We start from the raw sequence: 19,758 nt of genomic DNA on the forward strand, positions 1-19,758 counted from the left end.
CTCAGCTACCTGGGAGGCTGAAGCAGTAGTTAGTAGTTTATCACTTTATGACAGGCTGGGTAACACAGCAAGCTCATACCTCTGAACACTTTGATCCTAAGTTTCTTATATTTTAATTTCAGGAGCACATTCTTCTGTTGCCCTGAATCTCTTTTTTATGGCACTAGCTTTATTATCAGGACCTGTGATTACAGGTGTTGTAGCTCCTTTTCTAATTAGTATCATCTTCTCTACCCACCTTGCAATTTCCCCCGTTTCTGTTCTTCCCCATGTCAATTTGTAACTTTTTACAAGCTCCTATACTGGGTTATTGTGCTAGGGTGTGTTGGTTTGCACGCACCCCTCCTCTTCCATTGCCCTCCCTGGTTCCATGAAGCTGCGTTCCTCTGCTCCCCTGGCAGCTGCCTTTGGGTAGGGTCTGCAGACAGGCATGGGGGAGCATCCTAGGGGAATGCAAGGCAGCTGGATGGACAAAGCCATTCTCCCAGTTCTGGGTATGAGGATTACAGTGGACTGTGTGTTGAGTGTAGTATCACCAGCCATGGTGGCCGGTGGCATCTGTCCAGAGGCAGTGATACACCTCCACAGGCAACAGTGAGCGTGGTCCTGGGCTTTAACACAGGGTCACAGGTGTGCCGTTGCTTTCCCAGCCTCTCCCACTACTCTGTAACCTATTTCCCTCATTCTCTCTGCTGAAAATATCTAGAGGGACTTCAGTATTTCTCACTAAACTCTGAGGGCTCCACACAGGACTATCATCATTCTTGAGTAATAGTCAGAGCTCACTAGAGAAATAGTTTCAATGCAAGATCTTCAAATATATAAGAATTTACAAGACTGGCTTGCAAGAGGACTGGCTTCCACTCTTGTGGAAGAGTGCAGAGGGGTTGTCTGTGCGCCAGAGACCCCCAGGATCCAGCTGGAGGTCTGGAGGTCAGTGCAGGGTCCTGCGTGAATCCTTATCAGGAGGTTGAGGGATCTGTGCCGGAAGCCAGGAGACACGTCCACGGTGAAGGTGAAGACGAGCTCCTCCAAGAAATGGACGCAGCCTTCCTTCATTTCTTTTATTTATTCTGGTGACAATTCTCCCTAGGGTGGGTCTTCCACACCCAGAACTATGCTGATCCAATGTAGCTGGGCGTCTCTTACTCACACAGCCAGTTAACTACCACACCTTGCTTCTTACGTGACTTTCACTCTTGAAAAATGTTTTTCTTTCCCATTACTTAGCTCTACTAGCTCACTTTCCATCTTTAGTGTCATAATTTTTTCTTTAAATCTTTGTGTCTCTTCTTTGAACTCTTGGTCATTTCGTAAGATAACTAAGGTCTCAACCTGATGTGTTCTGTGTAATTTCCCTTGCAATAAATGTTCTTACACTTCTACCTATTTTCCTGCTGCACCTCCCCTTCCTTGCACAGCTCTAGTCCTGAGGCCCTTACTCTAACAGTGCTTCTCAAACTTTGGCATGTGTCCGAATTATCTGGAGAGCCTGGTAAGTCACACATTCAGGGCTCCTATCCTCAAGAATTCCCCATCAGACAGATCTGGAGATGGGCTAGGGAATCTACCCCCAACCCCATCTCTCTCTTTTCGATTTGGGAGACTGAACCCAGGGCCTTCAAACTGAGCTACATTCCTAGCCCTATTTTTCTATTTTTTGAGACAAAGTCTTGCTAAGTCATTAAATGCCTCAGGCTGGGCAACCTGCCTTAGCCTTCCGCAATGCTGGGATTCCAGACATGTAGCACTATACCTGGTTGAGAATCTGCATTTCTAACGTTCTCAGATAGGGCCAACACTGCTATTTCAACAATCATGCTTTGAGTGCTAGCTGCTAATGGCCCACAAAGAACCCTGTTCCTGAGAACTGCCCTCACGTGACAGAAGCTGCCTTACCCAGAACTGCCTGAGAGATAACACTTAAGTGGTGCCCAGAGCCAGTGACTAGGTGAAGGGCTGGTCCCTGCCCCGACTAGGGAAGTGTGGCCCTGGTGCCATTTGTGCCGAGCCTCTCAGACACTGGCTGAAGCCCTATTTTTCAGTAGCTTTTCCTCAGTTATCTCCTGCTTCCCTCTCTTCCTTAGCATTGTCTTGGCCTCTGAATGAGTCTCTTTGCAGGGGTGCTCTCAACAGTGCCAGCCAGTGGCTCCCTCTTTGCTTCAGCTGCCTTCTCACTTGCTGTGTGTGGACTGATTATGTCCCACATTCCTCATACTCGTGTGAAGCTGAACTACCCAACTACCCAGCTGTATGTGGAGATGGTGCCTACAGAGAGTAAATCAAGGTTAAAATCATGTTGTAAGAGGAGGGCAAAACTACAAGAAAATGGTGTCTTTACAGGCAGAGACACAGTTACCAGGCACAGAGGCACAAACCTGGAATCGGAGCATTATGAGACTGAGGCAGGATTGCAAGTTTGAGCCCAACTAGGAAACTTAGCAAGACTTGTCCTAAAATAACATCGACTGGGAATGTAGCTCAGCATGAAGACCCTGAGTCCCATCCCCTGTACTGGGTGGGAGGGATGTCAGAGAGCTCTCTCCGTCCCTGCACACTCACATACAAGAAGTCATCAGAGCACATGCCATACCACACTGGAAGGGACATGTCTCCAGATCTGAGGCTCCAAACTTCAGCACTGTGAGAACACAAACGCCTGCTGGTGAAACCACGCAGCCTGTGGTATTTTGCTGTGGCAGCCAAGCTGAGGCACTGTGCTTTGTCTCCAGGAGCTGCTTCAGTGTCTCAACTGGTTTCTCCTTTGGCTCCTGCTCCCTGCCAATCTGTGTCATTAGTGTGAGCCTCTATGTGGACACCCTCCTTCCTGCTGCAGCCAGTTGCTGTCCTCTTGGGACCAGGCAGTGGACAACTGGATGAGGCTTTTCTAGTAAACTCACCGGCTCTGGGTGTCCACATGTTCTTAACTTCTTTCTTCACTGAACTTCAGATTTCAGAGTGCTTAGCAAGTACAGGGCTATGTTCCTATTAGGGATTATAACTATCTCCTTGAAGATTAGATCCTTTCCTCTTTTTTATAGTTCTTTTTGTTGTGAATAGAGTTCTGAGAAAGGGAATGGAGTAAAAACCCCTTTCCTCCACCATCTTTAGCTGCAAGTAAGTATTCTATATTTATGTGTGACTCATCTCTCATTAGAACACGGCACAGGAGGTACACATACATTTCCAGTGTGTAGATCCATAGTAGTTTCCAGTTCTCCTGTAAGTGGCACTGCCATGAATTTTTTCCCATTTATCTTGGTGTATCTGTCCCTTATCTGATCATCTCAGAATGTATTTCTTTCTTTCTTTTTTTTTGTCTTTTTCCTTTTTATCGGTACCAGGGATCGAACTCACGACTGCCTGCTTGCAAGGGCAGGCGCTTATGCCGCTGAGCTAAACCTCCAGCCCCCCAGAGTGTATTTCTAGAAGTGGAATTTCTGTAGCAGTGGCAAACACTATGTGTATATGCTTAAAACTCTGATGTGCTGCCACACACTCTGGGACATTTCACCACCAGGACCAAGTCACAAAGGGCGGCCTTGGAGGGGAAGTAGACAGTGAATGCCCCCTTGCTCCTCAGACCCACGACTGTAGTACTTTTGAGAAGTCCGTGTAAATGGACAACAGACACAATAATTTTCATTTCTGTAATATTTTCTTTGTCATGACTAAATGGTCATTAGACCATTTTCACTCATCCTTTTAAATACTGGTTGTTTAGCTATGTGAGACACTGTGATAGCCTTCAGCCCACATCTATAAATGTATATGAGTTTTTAGTAAACTGTATTAAAAATTCTTCAAAGATTTCACAGGGTAGCCAGGTATGGTGGCATATGCCTGTAATCCCAGCATTAGAGAGGCCAAGGCACAAGGGTTTCCCTGAGTTCAAGGCCAGCCTGGGTTACATAGTGAGACCCTGTCTCAAAAAACAAAAAGACTGGGGCTGGGGATTTAGCTCAGTGACATAAGTGCCTGTCTTGTAAGTGCGTGGTCATGAGTTCAATCCCTGGTACTGGTTAAAAAAAAAAAAAAAAAAAAACTTCTGGGAGAACATGGCAGATAGGTAGCAGCAGCTTCAGAGGCTCTCTGAGAAATCACACTTAAAATCCAGGAATGGTGCCAGGCAAGAAGTCCCAAGCAAGGGGAGTTACACCCCGCCGACTCAGGAACGAACTAAACTAAGAGAAGCCAACTGGAAACACAATCCTGATGTTATAACAGGAACAGATAAGGTCTCAGCGCAGAAGCTGGAGCCCGCACCACTGGAAGCCATGATTTGAATTTCCGGCAGCTGCTGCTGTGTCCCAATCAGCACGACAAGAAGAGAGGTGCAAAAGCTCTGAGAGTGGGAAGCAGTGAATGGAGTTGAGAGTGGGACTGGCCGGGGGCCCTGCATAGACCTGCAGTGAGTGAGCAGATCAGGGACCCTTCCACAGAGTAGGAGGCTTCAGCAAAGAACATATTGGGACCGGGCAGACTAGCCGGAACAGGACGGTGCAGTGTCCTTAGTGGAATATTCCACTCTCAAGCGGGATTGATGGGGAGTGCCTGGCCTGGGTGATGCTGCGAACTTAAGATCCAGTAGGCTAGCCCAAACCAGGTCCCAGCGCCTGGAGGTGCACCCTAGCAGTGAAGCCTTCGGTAGGTTGACCTGGAGGGGCAGGCCCAGCAGAGGCTACCCAGGTCTGTTTCTCCCTCGTACACTGCAGTGGGCGGGAACACCTAGCCGGCGCAATTCAAACAAACTGTAACCAACAAAGAAAGAAACTGGGCCTCCTATATACACTTGTATAGCAGGAACAAAAAATATGGGAAGAGGGAACAACAAGAAAGGGTCCTCAGTCCCCAATCCTGAGAAACATGCAATAGCAGACATGGCACCAATAGACATAAAGCAGTATCTCCAAAGCCTCATAGACGAGTTCAGGAATGAAGTTATTAACGACTTGAAGCAAGATGTAAGTAGAATAGTTAGAGAAATGCTAAGCACCGCCCAAGAAAAAACAGATGGTGGAATGGAAGAACAGAGAAAAAAAGGGGAGAATTGTTTGATGGAGAAAATAGAGAAATACACATGTATTCATGAGTTCAATCCCTGGTACTGGTTAAAAAAAAAAATTCACAGAATACGTGAAGCAGGTTCAAAGAGATTACCAGGAAACTAAAAACTCTATCGAAAGCTGGCATAACAGCTTGAAAGAAACTAAGGAAAGATTATCTGAACTGGAGGGCAGATTTGTAATATGGGAGCATGAAATGAAAAACTTCTTAAAAACAAACAGCAATAATACAAAGGCTAGAAGATGATAACAGGATCTATAACTTAAGAATTAAGAACATAAAAGAAGAAGTAGGGACACAAACAAATGGACTATAAAAGCTATTCACAAAAATAATCCAAGAAGGGGCTGGGGATTTAGCTCAGCGGCATAAGCGCCTGCCTTGCAAGCAGGCAATCGTGACTTCGATCCCCGGTACTGATAAAAAGGAAAAAGACACACACACAAAAAAAAATCCAAGAGAATTTCCCTAATTTAGCAAAAGGTAAAGATACTCAGATGTAGGAGGCATACAGGACCCCAGCCACCTACAACCCAAACACAGCTACACCCAGGCATATAATAATCAAAATTCCAGAAATCCAATATAAGAACAGAATATTAACAGCCGTCAGAGACAAGAAACAGATCACTTATAAGGGAACACCCATCAGAATTACAGCAGACTTCTCGGCACAAACCATCAAATCACGAAGAGCGTGGGGGGAAATAATTCAAGCTTTGAAAGATAATAACCTCCAGCTAAGATTGATATATCCTGCACAACTGTCCCTAGAAATTGATGGAAAAACAAGGTGCTTCCAGGACAAAGAGGAACTAAGGGAATTTGCAACCACCAATTCAACTCTACAGAGAATACTGTAGGACATTCTAAAAAAGGAAAATACCAAGATTCCAGAAATAATGGCAGAGAGGTCACAATGAATGGAGCAAAAAGCGAAATGAAGAAGACACACTGACAACAAACAACAGAAAAAGATCTCAACAGAAATGAGGCAGAGAAGGTTGGATGGTAGGAACAGCTATTTTGGAGAAAACAAGACATCATAATAGCTAGTGCTGATTTAGTATCATCTTGCTTTGAAGTCCCATCAAGCTTGTATTCTTCTGTCTCCATCGGTCTTAACAGGTTGTATCTTATTGGATTTTATTATATGTGATAACATAAGCAAAAACTTTTGTAGACAAGGAGATTATACAGAAACCATTGTTCATTTTCTGTTAGCTGGTTCTAAATATACTGTAATAATGTCATTATCTTGAATGGTTTTACAGTGTCTTGATATGTTTGGTGCTATAGTATACGAAGTTATATTCAAAGCTTTCAAGGCAAGAGTCACTATGGTAACTACTTTTATGTCAGGATATCTTGAGGTGAAACACTATTTTGCTTAAATGGTTATGTTTTGATCTGCGCTATTCTGTTGTTATGCCCTCTTTTATCTCAATCCCTCCCCTTTTTAAAATTAGTTACTTTTTATTATCTTTTTAATTAAGGGAAAAATAAATAAAAAATAGTAGGATACATTATAGTAACCTACTTTGATTTCCTATTAACTTGATTTGAAACCGTGTATTGCCCTCACTATCTTGTTTTGACTGATTTTCCCGTATTCTGCTTTCCTTGATAGTACCAAGTTCGAAAGTATAGGCAACAACTGTGAAGACAATAAGATTCATTAAGACGCCCATTCTGGTTGACTATTATCTTCTTTTAAAAGTCCTGTAATGTCTCTAATGTTTTGGCTGTATTTTTACTGTTTTGTTCAATTTTATTATAACTGATGATTTAGGCAATTCTTCTTAAGATAGCAAGAGGCAGTATGGTAACCTTTGTTGATCACCTTGCATTTTGTTTTTACATTATCTATTATGTCCATCCTTTTGATTTGACTGACTCTGTTCTGATATGTCGCATTTGGTTTTACTCTCTTCAAAAAAAGTAATAAGAACTGTGGGAGTAATAAAACCCAAAATGTGTAATTGTCATTGTACAAAAGAAAAGAAATGAAGGTGCTCTAAAGGTTATAACTGCATATATGTTTGAGTGTGTAGGATGGATAACCATATTACTGAGTTTTTTTGGATCATTGAACAAAACTGTTTGCATTCTCACTGTTTGAAAGTCCACTTTATATGCTTTAATTTTGTAACTTGAACAACTATTTCTAAGGTGAGAATATGTAATCTATTAACTAGAGATTTCTTACTGTTTATTTTTTAAATTTTGTATTACTTGTATCCTTTTTTTTTCTTTTTCTCCTTAAATTAAAAAAAAAAAGAAGAAAGAAAATATGTAAAAGAAAAAAAAATCTCACAGTGTAAGGAAATGTGGACATACAGGTCAATAAACAACATTGACTCATTCTTTAGACAAACACTAAAGCAACCCTTATGGAGCTAACACTACCAAGGCAGAGACAATAAACATGCTATACCCCTTAAATAAAGAGAAACAGTAGCTGTAAGCTGTCTCTTTCAGGGGTGGGACCTACCAGGTGAACCTCAATCCACTACACTCACATGAGACAGGGCCCTACACGGCTCTCATCTTACACAGCATGTCGGACATCCCTAAGTAAAAACATTTAAGTTGAACTACAATGATTGGAAAGATGAGTGAAGACAAGAACTCTCCAAGTTCAGAACATGGGTAGGCTGCCTCCAGATCCTAACTCAAGAAAAGGAGAAAAATAAAACAGAGAATACAGACAGAATGTTATGAATTAATCTGCAGACAGATTAATACTAAGAGATCTCCATTGAACTGTCTGATACTTCATTGGAAGTTTGGTCCTTTCTGAAATATAAACAAGCTTTTCTTCTTGAAGATTACAAGCAGAAAACCTAGTGGCATTTGTCCCAGTCCCATAACCTGTGGCAGATGATGGGTTATGTGGGACTGAGACACCACTGACTTGTTCAAAGGATTTACCAAATGCAGTTGCTGCTGCAGCAGCCAAACTGTGGCTGGTAGGCTTAGGTAGGGACTGGCTGGTGGTTAGGGTTAGTCTCTTCAAAGAAAGCAGCTCAAGATTCTCACCTTGGGCTATCTGAGTTTGTTTTTGAGAAAAGTGATCTTTGCAACATTCCTCTGTAGTTTCTTTTTTTCCTCCAGTTCTTCTTCTTCCTGATGGTCTCTGGTTCTTTCCTGTACTTGTGCTATTATTGCAAGTATGACTACTGCTTGATAAACCCAGCTGGCTAGTATTAAAGACAGCCCTAGAATAAAATCCCTTAACTTCAGGTCTCCCCATTAGTTTTCTTGACCTATAAATTGCATATTTCCATGTCTTTTCTACTTGTGACCTCTCATTGACATGCTGGTTACTGCATTTCTTGATATTTTAGAGGAAGTTGGTATGATTTCAACTTGAATACAACTTGTGTTTTCCTACAAGATTTCATGGCACATAAGGCCATGAGGCCTTTTTTTTTTTTATCGGTACCGAGGATCGAACTCACGACCGCCTGCTTGCAAGGCAGGTGCTTATGCTGCTGAGCTAAATCCCCAGCCCCTATGAAGCCTTTATAGGATTAGACTGCTCTGCATATAATTCTAGCTGGGCTAAGTGTATAATATCCCATGCTGTTTGAGCCAGATTTTGTTCTTCATTAAATAAGGCAAAATAAATGTCTGTTAATATTCATATCATGAATCCTAAAGAAACTGGTATCCTGCTACTTACACATTTGTATTTTCTTTTCTCTTCTTTTTGGTACCAGAGATTGAACTTATGACCTTGCGCTTGCCAGGCAGGCGCTTATGCCGCTGAGCTAAATCCCCGGCCCTCATATTTGTATTTTCTTACATACTAGAAAATATTCACAAACACAGATTCTTGAACAAATTTGACACAGTTATTGAAGAGAATCATTGTCATACAGGTTAAGGCAGCATTGTAACACAACTAAAGGAATGACAACACTTCAAATCTATTCTGGGCTGTGGGCATCTTCCTTCAAGGATGAGGTCCACTGTACATGGCTTTTGACAACCCATGCTGGGATAGTAGACTCTTGGTCAGAGCTGTGGACCCAGTACTGGTCATGGTACACAGATGGTTTGAATAAAGATGGAACTATAAAACTCAATACTTTGCTATGTCCCTATTTGTCAACTATTTCTAAATTGTAAATCCTTAGAAGAAGAGCTTCAATGCATCCACTGTTATGTACATTTCTGCTGGCTGAGATTTCAAGTTAGCACCAAATCAGTTAAGGAAGAAACTACAACATAAATGAAAGCAACTGGTCTTCTCTACTGCAATCGAATTCAAAGAACTGGTGACAGACAGGTTCCAGCACCTCACTTTATGGCTCCTGGATAACTTTATAGTGAGATGAAACTAAAGAGCTCTGGTCTTTCAAATTTGTGGCATAATTTGGTAAAGACGCTTTTGGCAGGGTCTTAAATACTGACGACCATTCTTCAACCCCTTTCACTGAAGTGAACATTTTCCACATCTGTTTCAAGCCTTCAATCAGAACACCTACAAGAGCTCCACTGCAAAACCTCGATCCGTGCAGCTTGCAGCCTCTACAACAGCAATGGCTGTGCTCTCTCCAGGGCAGTGCCGTCACCTGCCCCTTTCCCCTTTCCCACCAACAGAGCAGTCTGGTAAGCCATCTCACTGACAACCCAGCCCCAAGGCTGCCACTGCCCCAACTGCATTCTGCTTAAGTATTTTAAAGCAAATTCCAAATATCACATCATTTCACTCACTCTACGTAGTTTCACATACATCTCTGAAAAATGGATATTTCCTTAACAAAGATGGCCAGTATCACATCTAGCAAAATGAGTAATAACATAGTCCACAAGCAAATTTATCCAATTTGTTTTCAGTGTTCTAGGGAGTAAGTGTAGGCCCTCATACACACTAGGCAAATGCTCTACCACTGAGCTATGTCTCCAACACCCCACTCATCTTAAATGTCTTTGCTCAATTGATTTGTTTGGGCCTGGGGATTTAGCTCAGCGGCATAAGCGCCTGCCTTGCAAGTGTGTGGTTGTGAGTTCAATCCCCGGTATCGATGATTAAAAAAAAAAAAAAAAAAAAAGTCAATTGATTTGTTCAAATCAGCATCCAAAGAAGAACCATGTGTGGTGTGTGATTACAGAGGCTCTTATGTCTGTTTGAATCTAGAGCAAAGCCCTGTCCTTAACATTTTAATGCTGCTGAACTATTGAGGAAATCAGGCTGCTTGTCCTGTAGGACATCCTAGATTTGTGTGCATATGAATTAAGGGTAGGCTACGTTATGTTACATGTTATGGGACCCAGCAACTCTAACATCTCTGTGGTTAAAACAATGAAACTTACTTTCTCCCTCTTTCTCCATATCCACCCCACATTTAATCATTAGTCTCATCCCCAGAACAAGCCTGAGGGAGCAGGTGCAATGCTGGGCAAACAGTTACATTGCTAGTCATCTTAGCAGCAGAGCGAGCTTACGAAGGTTCACTCAGGCAACAAGTACTCGGCCTTGAGCCAATGACAGGGCTCTACCCAAACAAAGGCCAAGAGTGTATTTTACCACATGAAGGGGAAGCACAGATATGGACATTTCAGTGAGTTGCACTGAAGGCTGCTAGCCTACCTACTTCCTTGTGGTGTCATTTTCCTTGTTCCACTATTTCTTGAATTCTCTGAAAAATGGAAATTTAACTCTAGAACACAAGTCCAATGATTTTGGAAAAAATACGTCACAGGTTGGTCAGGATGCTCCACCTAGCATCACATCAGATGTTCAGCACTGGTAACAGGTTGCAGCAGTAACAGCTCTCCTCTCCTCTACACCTCCATGTCTACATGTCCTTGAGTAGACTTCTCTGATCCTTACATAGGTTCAGTCATGCAACCAGATCTGGAAATCAGGACGAGAGCAAATCTGATACAAGCAGATACTCAAACAGTATCCTTTGGGGCTTCCTCCTTTTGTGCTGCTTTTCCAAATGCTGTGACACCAACTAAAAAGGCCTGGCCTAACCAACTGGAGGATAAGAAAGATTTATAGCAGAGATGAGTAGTTTCAATTAGGGCCACCTAGAGCAGTCAAAACCCACATTACATAGAATGCAATGCCAACTGACTAGAGAGGTCAGGCAAGCAGAAATAAACCAAGGACTCTACCAGCAGATCTATAGAATTGTGAGAACAGATGAAATTGTTGTTTTAAACCAGAGTTTGGGGTGGTCTGTAACATAGAAAAAGTCAACTGATACACAGATTAATCTATTTTTAGATCACTATATCCAGCCCAATCCTTGGAGATAAGGTTTCATCTATTGATTATCGTTGCCTATACCAATTTTTGTTATTGTTTTGAGATAGGGTCTTACTATGCAGCCTAAACTGACCTTGAACTCACAGTGCTCCTCCTGCCTCAGCTTCTTGAATACTGGGATTATAGGCATATGCCACTACACTTGGCTCAAAATTAACATTAAGACAGGCATGGTGGCACATGCCTGCAATCCCAGCATTCTGGAGGTTGAGCAGGAAGATCCTTGTAAGTTTAAGACCAGCCTTAGCTACAAAGTGAGCTCAAGGCCAGCCCAAACCGCATAATGAGACTCTGTCTCAAAAAGACAAGAAACAAAACACACATTAATCAGTAGGATTTCCCCTGCAAATAACTCTCTCCAATCTACTACTATTATTTAATAATTGTTTATAGATAACAGATAGCTACTTCTTTCCTTTTAGAAGTTACTATCGTTATTTACAGATGACATGATACTCTATATAGAAGATCCCAAAACTCCACTAAAAAACTAGATTTAATAAGCCGATTCAGTAGCATAGCTGGATACAAAATCAATACTCAAAAATCAACAGCCTTCCTGTATACAAACTCACTGAGAGAGAAATCAGGGAAACAACACCTTTTACAATAGCATCCAAAAAAATGCAATGCCTAGAAATCAATCAAACAAGGATGTAAAAGACCTCTGCATTGAAACTACAGTACCCTGAGAAAGGAGACTGAAGAGGATATTAGAAAGGGCTAGAGATTTAGCTCAGTGGCAAAAGCACCTGCCTGGCAAGCCCAAAGTCTCAAAGTCACAAGTTTGATCCTCAATACCAAAAAAAAAAAAAAAAAAGAAAAAAAGAAGAGATATCCTGTGCTCCTGGGTAGGAAGAACCAATATAGTGAAAATGGCCATACTTCCAAAACTGTTATACAAATTTAACACAATCCAAATCAAAATTTCAATAGCATATCTCAAGAATTAGAGAAAACAATCCTAAAATTCATCTGGAACCAATAATAAAGATAATCCTGGCCAAGAAAAGCAAGACAGGGCATCACACAATCCCCAACTTCAAATTATACTATAAAAGCTAGCTACTGTGATAAAAACAATACTGGCAAAAAACCCCCCCAAAAAACAAAAAAAACAAAAAACAAAAAATACCCCACTGACCCAAAGATCAACAGAATAGATTAGAAGATACAGAAACAACTTCTGACATACTAAGTCACCTTATCTTTGACAAAGGTGCCAAATACATTTACTGGAAGAAAAATAGCCTCTTTAATAAATGGTGCTAGAAAAATTGGCTCTATACATGCTGAAGATTAAAACAGGACCCATATCATTCACAATGCACTAAACTAAATTTGGAATGGATTAAAGATCTAAATACTACAACAAAAACATTAAATGTGTTAGAAAATAGAGCAGGTAAAACTCTTGAAAACATTAGCACAGGCAAAAAATTTATGAACAAAACCCTGATTATACAGGAAATATCACAAAAAATCAACTGGAATCTCATTTCACTGAAAAGCTTTTTGCACAGCAAGAGAAACAACCAACAGAAGTGATAACCCAAAATGTGGAAAATGTTTGCCACCTGTTCCTCAAAGGATTACTATCAAGAACATATAAAGAACGCAAAAAAATTAGTCCTCCCAGATTTAAAGACCCAATCCAAAAATGAGTGTTTGAGATGAATATACACTTCTCAGAAGATATATAAACAGCAAATAAATATGTGAAAAAAATAATTTTTTCCTTTTAAATTTTCAAAGGAGATAATTTGCTCTAGATTAGGCATTAATCAACTAAACAAAGGCTAAGATTTTCTTATAGTTCTACTTTTTTTTTTTTTTTTTTTTTTGGGTAATGGGAATCGAACTGAGGACCTGCACTCACCAGGTAGACACTGGTACTGCTGAGCTATAATCCCACTACTGCTTTACTTGTCTCTACCACAATCCCGTATTAAAGATTTCTCCAAAGATGAGCTGGACATAGTGGTGCCTTCTAGTAATCTCAAATACCTAGAAATTTAAGGCAGGAAGAGCATGAGTTCAAGACCAACCTGGATAACACAGCAAGATCTCATTTCCAGCAAAAAATGAAACAACAACAAAAAAAGGACTCTCTTAAGAGAACCAGAACCAACGGGAGATTGGTATGCATACGGAGACAGGGATATTTACTCATGGAAACTAGCGAGCCCAAGTTGTAAATCTGCAGGGGGCACTGGCACCTAGAGACACAGGAAAGGGTCAGTGTAGCTCAAGGCAGCAGGCCATCTGCTGGCAGAATTCCCTCTTGCCAGGGAACTCAATCTTTTGTCTGTTAAGGCCCTCAACTGATTGGATGAGGCCACCTACATTACAGAGAATGATCTGCTTTACTTAAAGTCCACCAGCTTAATGTTTTATCTTATCCAAAAACCTTCACGAAAACATCCAAAATAATTCTTACTTAACATTTGGTTATCATGGCCCAGCCAAGCTGACAAATAATAACCACCATAAATATATTGTGTTGTTGGTTGAACTGTGTCTCCCATGTTGACATCCTAACATCTGGCACCGAAGAATGTGAAATGGCTTGGAAACAGGGTACTTGCCAATGTCACTAGTTAAAACAAGGCACCAGGCATGTGGTACATGTCTATAATCTCAGCACGTAGGAGGCTGAGACAGGAGGATCACTAGGAGTTTTGAGGCCAGCCTGGGCTATGCAGTGAGTTCAGTGCCAACCTGCATTATAAAGTGAGACCCTCTATCAAAAAAACCCAAACCACAACAACAAAACACAAGGTTATACTGGAGGAGGGTGGTCTCTTAACTTCCTAGTGTCACTATAATACAGGACAAGATACAGAGAAGACACAGAGACAGGAATACCCAGAGGCAAGAGGATGTGAAGATACAGAGATGTTATGCTGTGCTGGAGGTAAAGACCCGATGTGGTGCTTAACCTACAGACTGCGAGGAAGGAAAACACCTAACACAGGTTCTCTGAGCCTCTAGAAGCAACCAGCCTGCCACAGCTTGTTTGTGGCCACAGGCCTCCACAAATGTGAGAAAATTAATTTCTTTGGCTTAAGTCACCAACTTTGAGGTACTTTGTTCTAGGAATACTAAGAAACTAGTGGAAACTGCATAAACAAATTGTGTCACTTAAATAATTATCTTTTCCCACATGTTTATTTTACTAACTTGTGATCTGTTTTCAAAATTTTAGAATAGCTTTTAATTGTTGTCTATCCCAATTAGTTACATTTCCAGAGTCAAAACTATACACTACGATATACTCCAAGAAGTCTTATTTTCAAGTTCCTTGCCTCTTCAAAATGTAAAGAAAAAAGTCAATTATGGTTGGTTGTCTTTGGGAAATACAGTTGTGTTTCCTAACTCTTCTCTGACGATTTCAAGTCAGAACAAAAATCACAATTTGTTTCACAAGGCCCCAGTTTGGGTTCTACAGCCTCAACTGAACCTCCCATAGGCATTTTCTCTTTTCTCAAGTCTTACATTGTTTACTGTCTATATTGCTCACTTGGCCTTTTGCAAAGATCAATATGTTTAAAAATTAATGTCGAAGATCTGATGACCACCTAAGATCTGAGGGGATACCATGCATTATCAGTTAAACTTTCCTGTACTTTTTTGATTACGTTGTATACTGTAGATATAGCTTCCTCCATTGACTGAGGAAATCAGAATTTCTTTGCCCAAAACAGTGAACAAAATACAAACAAAAATAGAAACAGTTAACAAATCCTTTTAATAAAGTATATTAATGATGACTTTGTTTTTAAATAAATACATTGCTTAAAAAAAAGCATGCAAGAGCATCTTTTCCTAATTACTTAGAAGAATTTAAGACTACTGTTCCCTCTGCAGAAATGCTATGCACAGATGCAAAATGATCGAAGGCTGATAGAATAATGACTCTCAAGTAAGTAGCATGGCCATCATGTGCCTGTAGGGGGAAAAAAAAATCAGTATGGATGCTCTTTAGCAATCCTAGTTAGTTGTTAGCAAGCAGCTAGCAGAAGAAAGGATTTGATGCAGGAGTAATATTCTGACTGTGTAACACTATGTAAAATGGTGCACTCAGAAAACAGCCTAGCCCCACATAATTTGTTCTAGTGCCTATCGGCATGATGTCAGCCTTGGTTTTATGAAAAACAGTAGGAGGGATACCCACTGCCACTCTATGTTTCTGATCAATTTTTTAAAAGTGTCTTACTAAAGTATTTTTCCTGTAAGTTTCCCTTGGTTAATGATGCCTGAGAATGTACTTCCCTGAAGCATACTATACTTTCACATTTCTATAATTTGTCTAAAGAGCAGTTTGGCAATGCATGTAAAAGCTATAAAAATGTTTATTTCCTTGCACTCAGTAATTCTATTCTATGAAATTTAATCTTAGAAAACAGTCAAAAACAAGAACATACATAAAATGGTAGCAAGAACATACATAAAATGTCCTGTGTATTACTTGTAATGATAAGAGAAAAAAGGAAGTTAGGTTAAATGTATGCAAATAGACAAATGTTATCTTACAACTGTGAAACTTGTGATATAATGCTAAATTAGAGAAACATGATAGTTGGCCGGGTGTGGAAGTGCATGCCTGTAATCCCATTACTTGGAAGGCTGAGGCAGAAGGGTTACTGAGGTCAAGGTCAGCCTGCAGGGACCCTGTCTCAAAAGACAAAACAAAATGATACAAAGTTGTCCATGTGTTATTACTGGATTGCATCTGTTGACTAGAAGAAAGTAGATACCCTGTAACAGAGCAATGAAATGATGGGTGATGCTTTCCTCCCCCTTACTGCTTTCCAGATTGTCTACATGTCTCCTCAGACATACAGTGAGTCTGGGGAGAAAACACCGGACGAAGCAGAGGCTCATGAATCACAACACACACGGTGAAGATGGACAAAAACAGGAAGACAGAATTCAGCATAATTCATCATTTTTTCTGGACCCCACTAGCTTCCCCATTCGTCACGCAAATTTTGGTGGGAGAAAAGGAAATTAAGAAGATTCAAAAATCTTCCTACATTATCACAGCAGCTCTTAGCAAGATGTAAAGTATATTCTGAAAAAAGCACCACTTTAACTCTCATGTAGAGAAAGTTTAGTTAAAAAATGTAACCACCTAAAAAATCTTGTTTACATTTTTGTTTGTACAAAACAAGGGAGCAGGAGCTCCTGATGAAGCAGCGGTTTCCTGTCACCGGCATTCATTCCACTGGCTGAGCAAAGCAGGCCACTGTCGGAACATACTGGCTCTCTCCACCTCAGCCACGCTACCCTGTTTGTTGCTGATCCTACGCTCCAGTTCCCCTTATCTGAATCTCCTGACCTCTTTTGATTCCTATCCTACATGAAAGAAAGTAAAGCAAACCAGTTGTAGTGGTGCATGCCTGTAACCCCACTCAAGAGGCTGAGGCAGGAAGATAATTACAAGCTCAAGGCTAGCCTGGGCTACATAGCAACAATGTCTCAAAAATAAAATAAAATAGCAAGTAAACACCAGGGATGCAGCTCAGTGGCACAGCACCTGCCTGGTAAGTGTGAGGTCATGAGTTCAATTCCTGGTACAAAAAAAAAAGAAAAGAAATAAGTAAACAAATTCTGTCTCCTCTTTGCTGTCTCCATTTTATGATGGACAAAGGCCTAATTTATAATGGAGAGCTTTTAGTATTATTGAGAATCCCCTCTCTATTGGTTTAGTTGTAGAACCTATGATACATAAAGATATGCATTAATTCTAGAACTACAAAGATGTATTTAAAATCTGAATCCATTGTACTTATGAAACTATGTTTACTTACCGTAATTTCCTCATTTTGAAGCTGTCCCACTGTGTGCACTAAATCTATAACACAAATTTAACAGACATGAGTTAATGCTTAGAATACATGCGGACAGCTACTGAAGCTTATGTTCAGCAAAATATCATTATCTGGTGTTATAGATTAAAAATTGGTGGTCAACTTAATGCCAGTAGAATTAAATCACCATGATGCTGAGCGTAGATGTTTCCCCTGAGGAAAGCTGCCAGCATAAATAGAGATGTGGAGAAGGAGAAGAGAGGCATTGAGGCATTGTAGGTTCTTCTACATGTTGCTGTTTGAGCCGTTGCTTCTCCTGGAGAAGCTCTGGTCCTTACATCGAGCATTGCTTCCTGGCTCAGAGGGGAAGACGTGTGCTGCTTGCTTTCCAGGATGAACTTGTCACGCTAGCTTCCTAGCATGTACTCAACCACGCTTATCATCAGAGGAGCCGGGGGTCTCCATGTCACTAAGGATGGCTGTGATGCTTTTCAGGGCAGCCCTGGTCTTTGTTTTGAGTGTGACTTCTTGGCTCCAGTGTAGAAACCTCAACCTATGGGCACAGCTCCTTCACCCCGCTGACACAGACTTTCTTGCTTCCACTACTGACCTTTGGGCCTTCCCAACATGGATCCATAAAAGAGACTGGTGTGAGTCCTTGTGAGCTCTAGACCTCCAGTTGGACTCGTAGGAGGCACTGTCATGGGCTCTAGGTCTTCATCTGGGCTCGTGCAGGACATTGCTGTGGGATTCAGGCCCTTGGTTGAATATTCTCTGTCTTTGGTATTGTGGCTAGATTTCCTGCAGTTTCTTGTGTTAACTCTGGGTAGCCATCATAAAGTAATATAAATTCCATGACCTGATTTTAATTGTTCTCCTCATAACCCCTGACTACAACATCTGGTAAACTGTAAGTTAAACCCAGATTTAAAAAAAATGATCAGTATTCAGGAGTTGAAATTTGATATATAAATAGATATCAGATATAAAAGGCAAGAAATAAAACTATGACATATAAAATATAGCTAGTGGATAAAAGCAAAAGACAGTGCAAGCATAAATGATAGCAAAGGAATATAACTAATGACAAGCCTGAGAGGAGCCACTTGAACCCACTGTGGAGTGACAGGCCAAGCTCTGGGTCTCAGGGATTTTTTTTTCTTTTTCTTTTTCGTCTTTTTGAGGCAGTCTCATTATGCAGTTCAGGCTGGCCTAACAACCTCACTTTGTAGCCCAGGCTGGGCTCGAACTCACAGCAGTCCTCCTACCTCAGCCTCACAAGTACTAGAATCACTGGTGCTGGGATTACAGCCACCATGCCCAGTTTAGGGACTTTTCACTATGAAGTGAATTCTGTGAAATGTGAAGTGATCTTTTCTGATATCCAAGTTTTAAAAACCTTTACCTGTATAATGATATGACAGATTAATTCATTTGGTCATGAGCTAATCATCAAACAGTCTTTTGGAACCTGAACTCCTTAATCACCTAATGATCACTACTGACATTATTCAATATTAGTTTTATTTGTCTCAATCATTTTTCGTAATTTTTAGACGGGGTTTTGCTATGTAGTCTAGGTTGGCCTTAAACTTGAGGTAATCCTCCAGTCATTATCCCAACTGCTGAGATTACAGGCATGTTTCATCACACATAGCCCAATACACGCAATTTGAAAAGTCAGTTAATAGGGAAGTCTCTGGGAAGTGTGATTGGGGGATGACTTGCTCTCTACTACGTAAACTTTCTCTGAGATAATAAAAGATAATGATTCCTTCATTATCCCCCAGGCATGGCCTCTAGCAATAAGCGTTTCAACTCTGCTGTTGTCCCTGGAATTTCAATGATTATGTTCCTTTCTTTATTTATCAATTTCTTTGAATTTATATTATGGCAGGTGAAAATTTAATTTTGTTTTGCAGTGTTGGGATTGAATCTTGGGAGTTTATCCCTAATCTTTTTAAAAATTTTTGAGACAGGGTCTTACTAATTTGTCTAGGTTGGTCTCAAACTTATGATCCTCCTGTCCTAGCCACCTAAATAGCTATTGTTACAGGCATACCCTGTGACAAAAATTTAGACTTTTTGTTTAGAGACTTTTTTTGTTTTGTTTGTAGTTCAGGCTGGCCTCAAACTCACTGTGTACTGTGTAGCCCAGGCTGGCCCTCAGCTCATGGTAATCCTTCTGCCTCAGTCTCCTGATTACAGGTGCTGAGATTACAGATGTGTACCACCATGCCTGACTAAAAATTTAAATTTCATAAACCAATATCCACTTCCTCCTCCTACAACTTTTCCCTCCTTTCCTTTCCTTTTTTTTTTTTTTTTTTTGGTACTGGGGATCAAACTCACAACCTTGTGCTTGCCAGGCAGGGGCTTATGCTGCTGAGCTCAACCTTTGGCATCTCTAAGTATTTTATCCATCTTTAAATACAGGATTTTTTTTACGTAACTATAATATCTTTATCATACTAACATCAAAAACAATGCCTTAAACTGAATCTAGTCGCACATATCTGTAATTCCAGCACTTGGGAAGGTTGAGGCGGGAGGACTGCAATGAGTTCTAGGCCAGCATGTTCTACA

The 19,758-nt window shown here is 40.8% G+C and overlaps 1 protein-coding gene and 1 pseudogene across 8 annotated transcripts in view; both read right to left on the reverse strand.

Moving 5' to 3' along the window:
- The window catches only part of Ift25 (intraflagellar transport 25), a 78,316-nt gene that overhangs the window by 46,570 nt on the left and 11,988 nt on the right, over positions 1-19,758 (reverse strand). For 3 of the 8 annotated variants that reach the window (XM_063236539.1, XM_063236534.1, XM_063236537.1), the window contains exon 4: positions 17,173-17,216. In XM_063236539.1, coding sequence (XP_063092609.1) covers positions 17,173-17,216 — 44 coding nt within the window. The other 5 variants (XR_010043193.1, XM_063236538.1, XM_063236536.1 and 2 more) reach the window with 5 other exon arrangements.
- LOC100715663 (hyccin-like) lies at positions 4,025-9,533 on the reverse strand (annotated as a pseudogene).

This window comes from Cavia porcellus, unplaced genomic scaffold, assembly GCF_034190915.1.
Source record: "Cavia porcellus strain 051 isolate PalLab524CR breed Dunkin Hartley unplaced genomic scaffold, mCavPor4.1 scaffold_25, whole genome shotgun sequence".
Classification (NCBI taxonomy): Eukaryota; Metazoa; Chordata; class Mammalia; order Rodentia; family Caviidae; genus Cavia; species Cavia porcellus.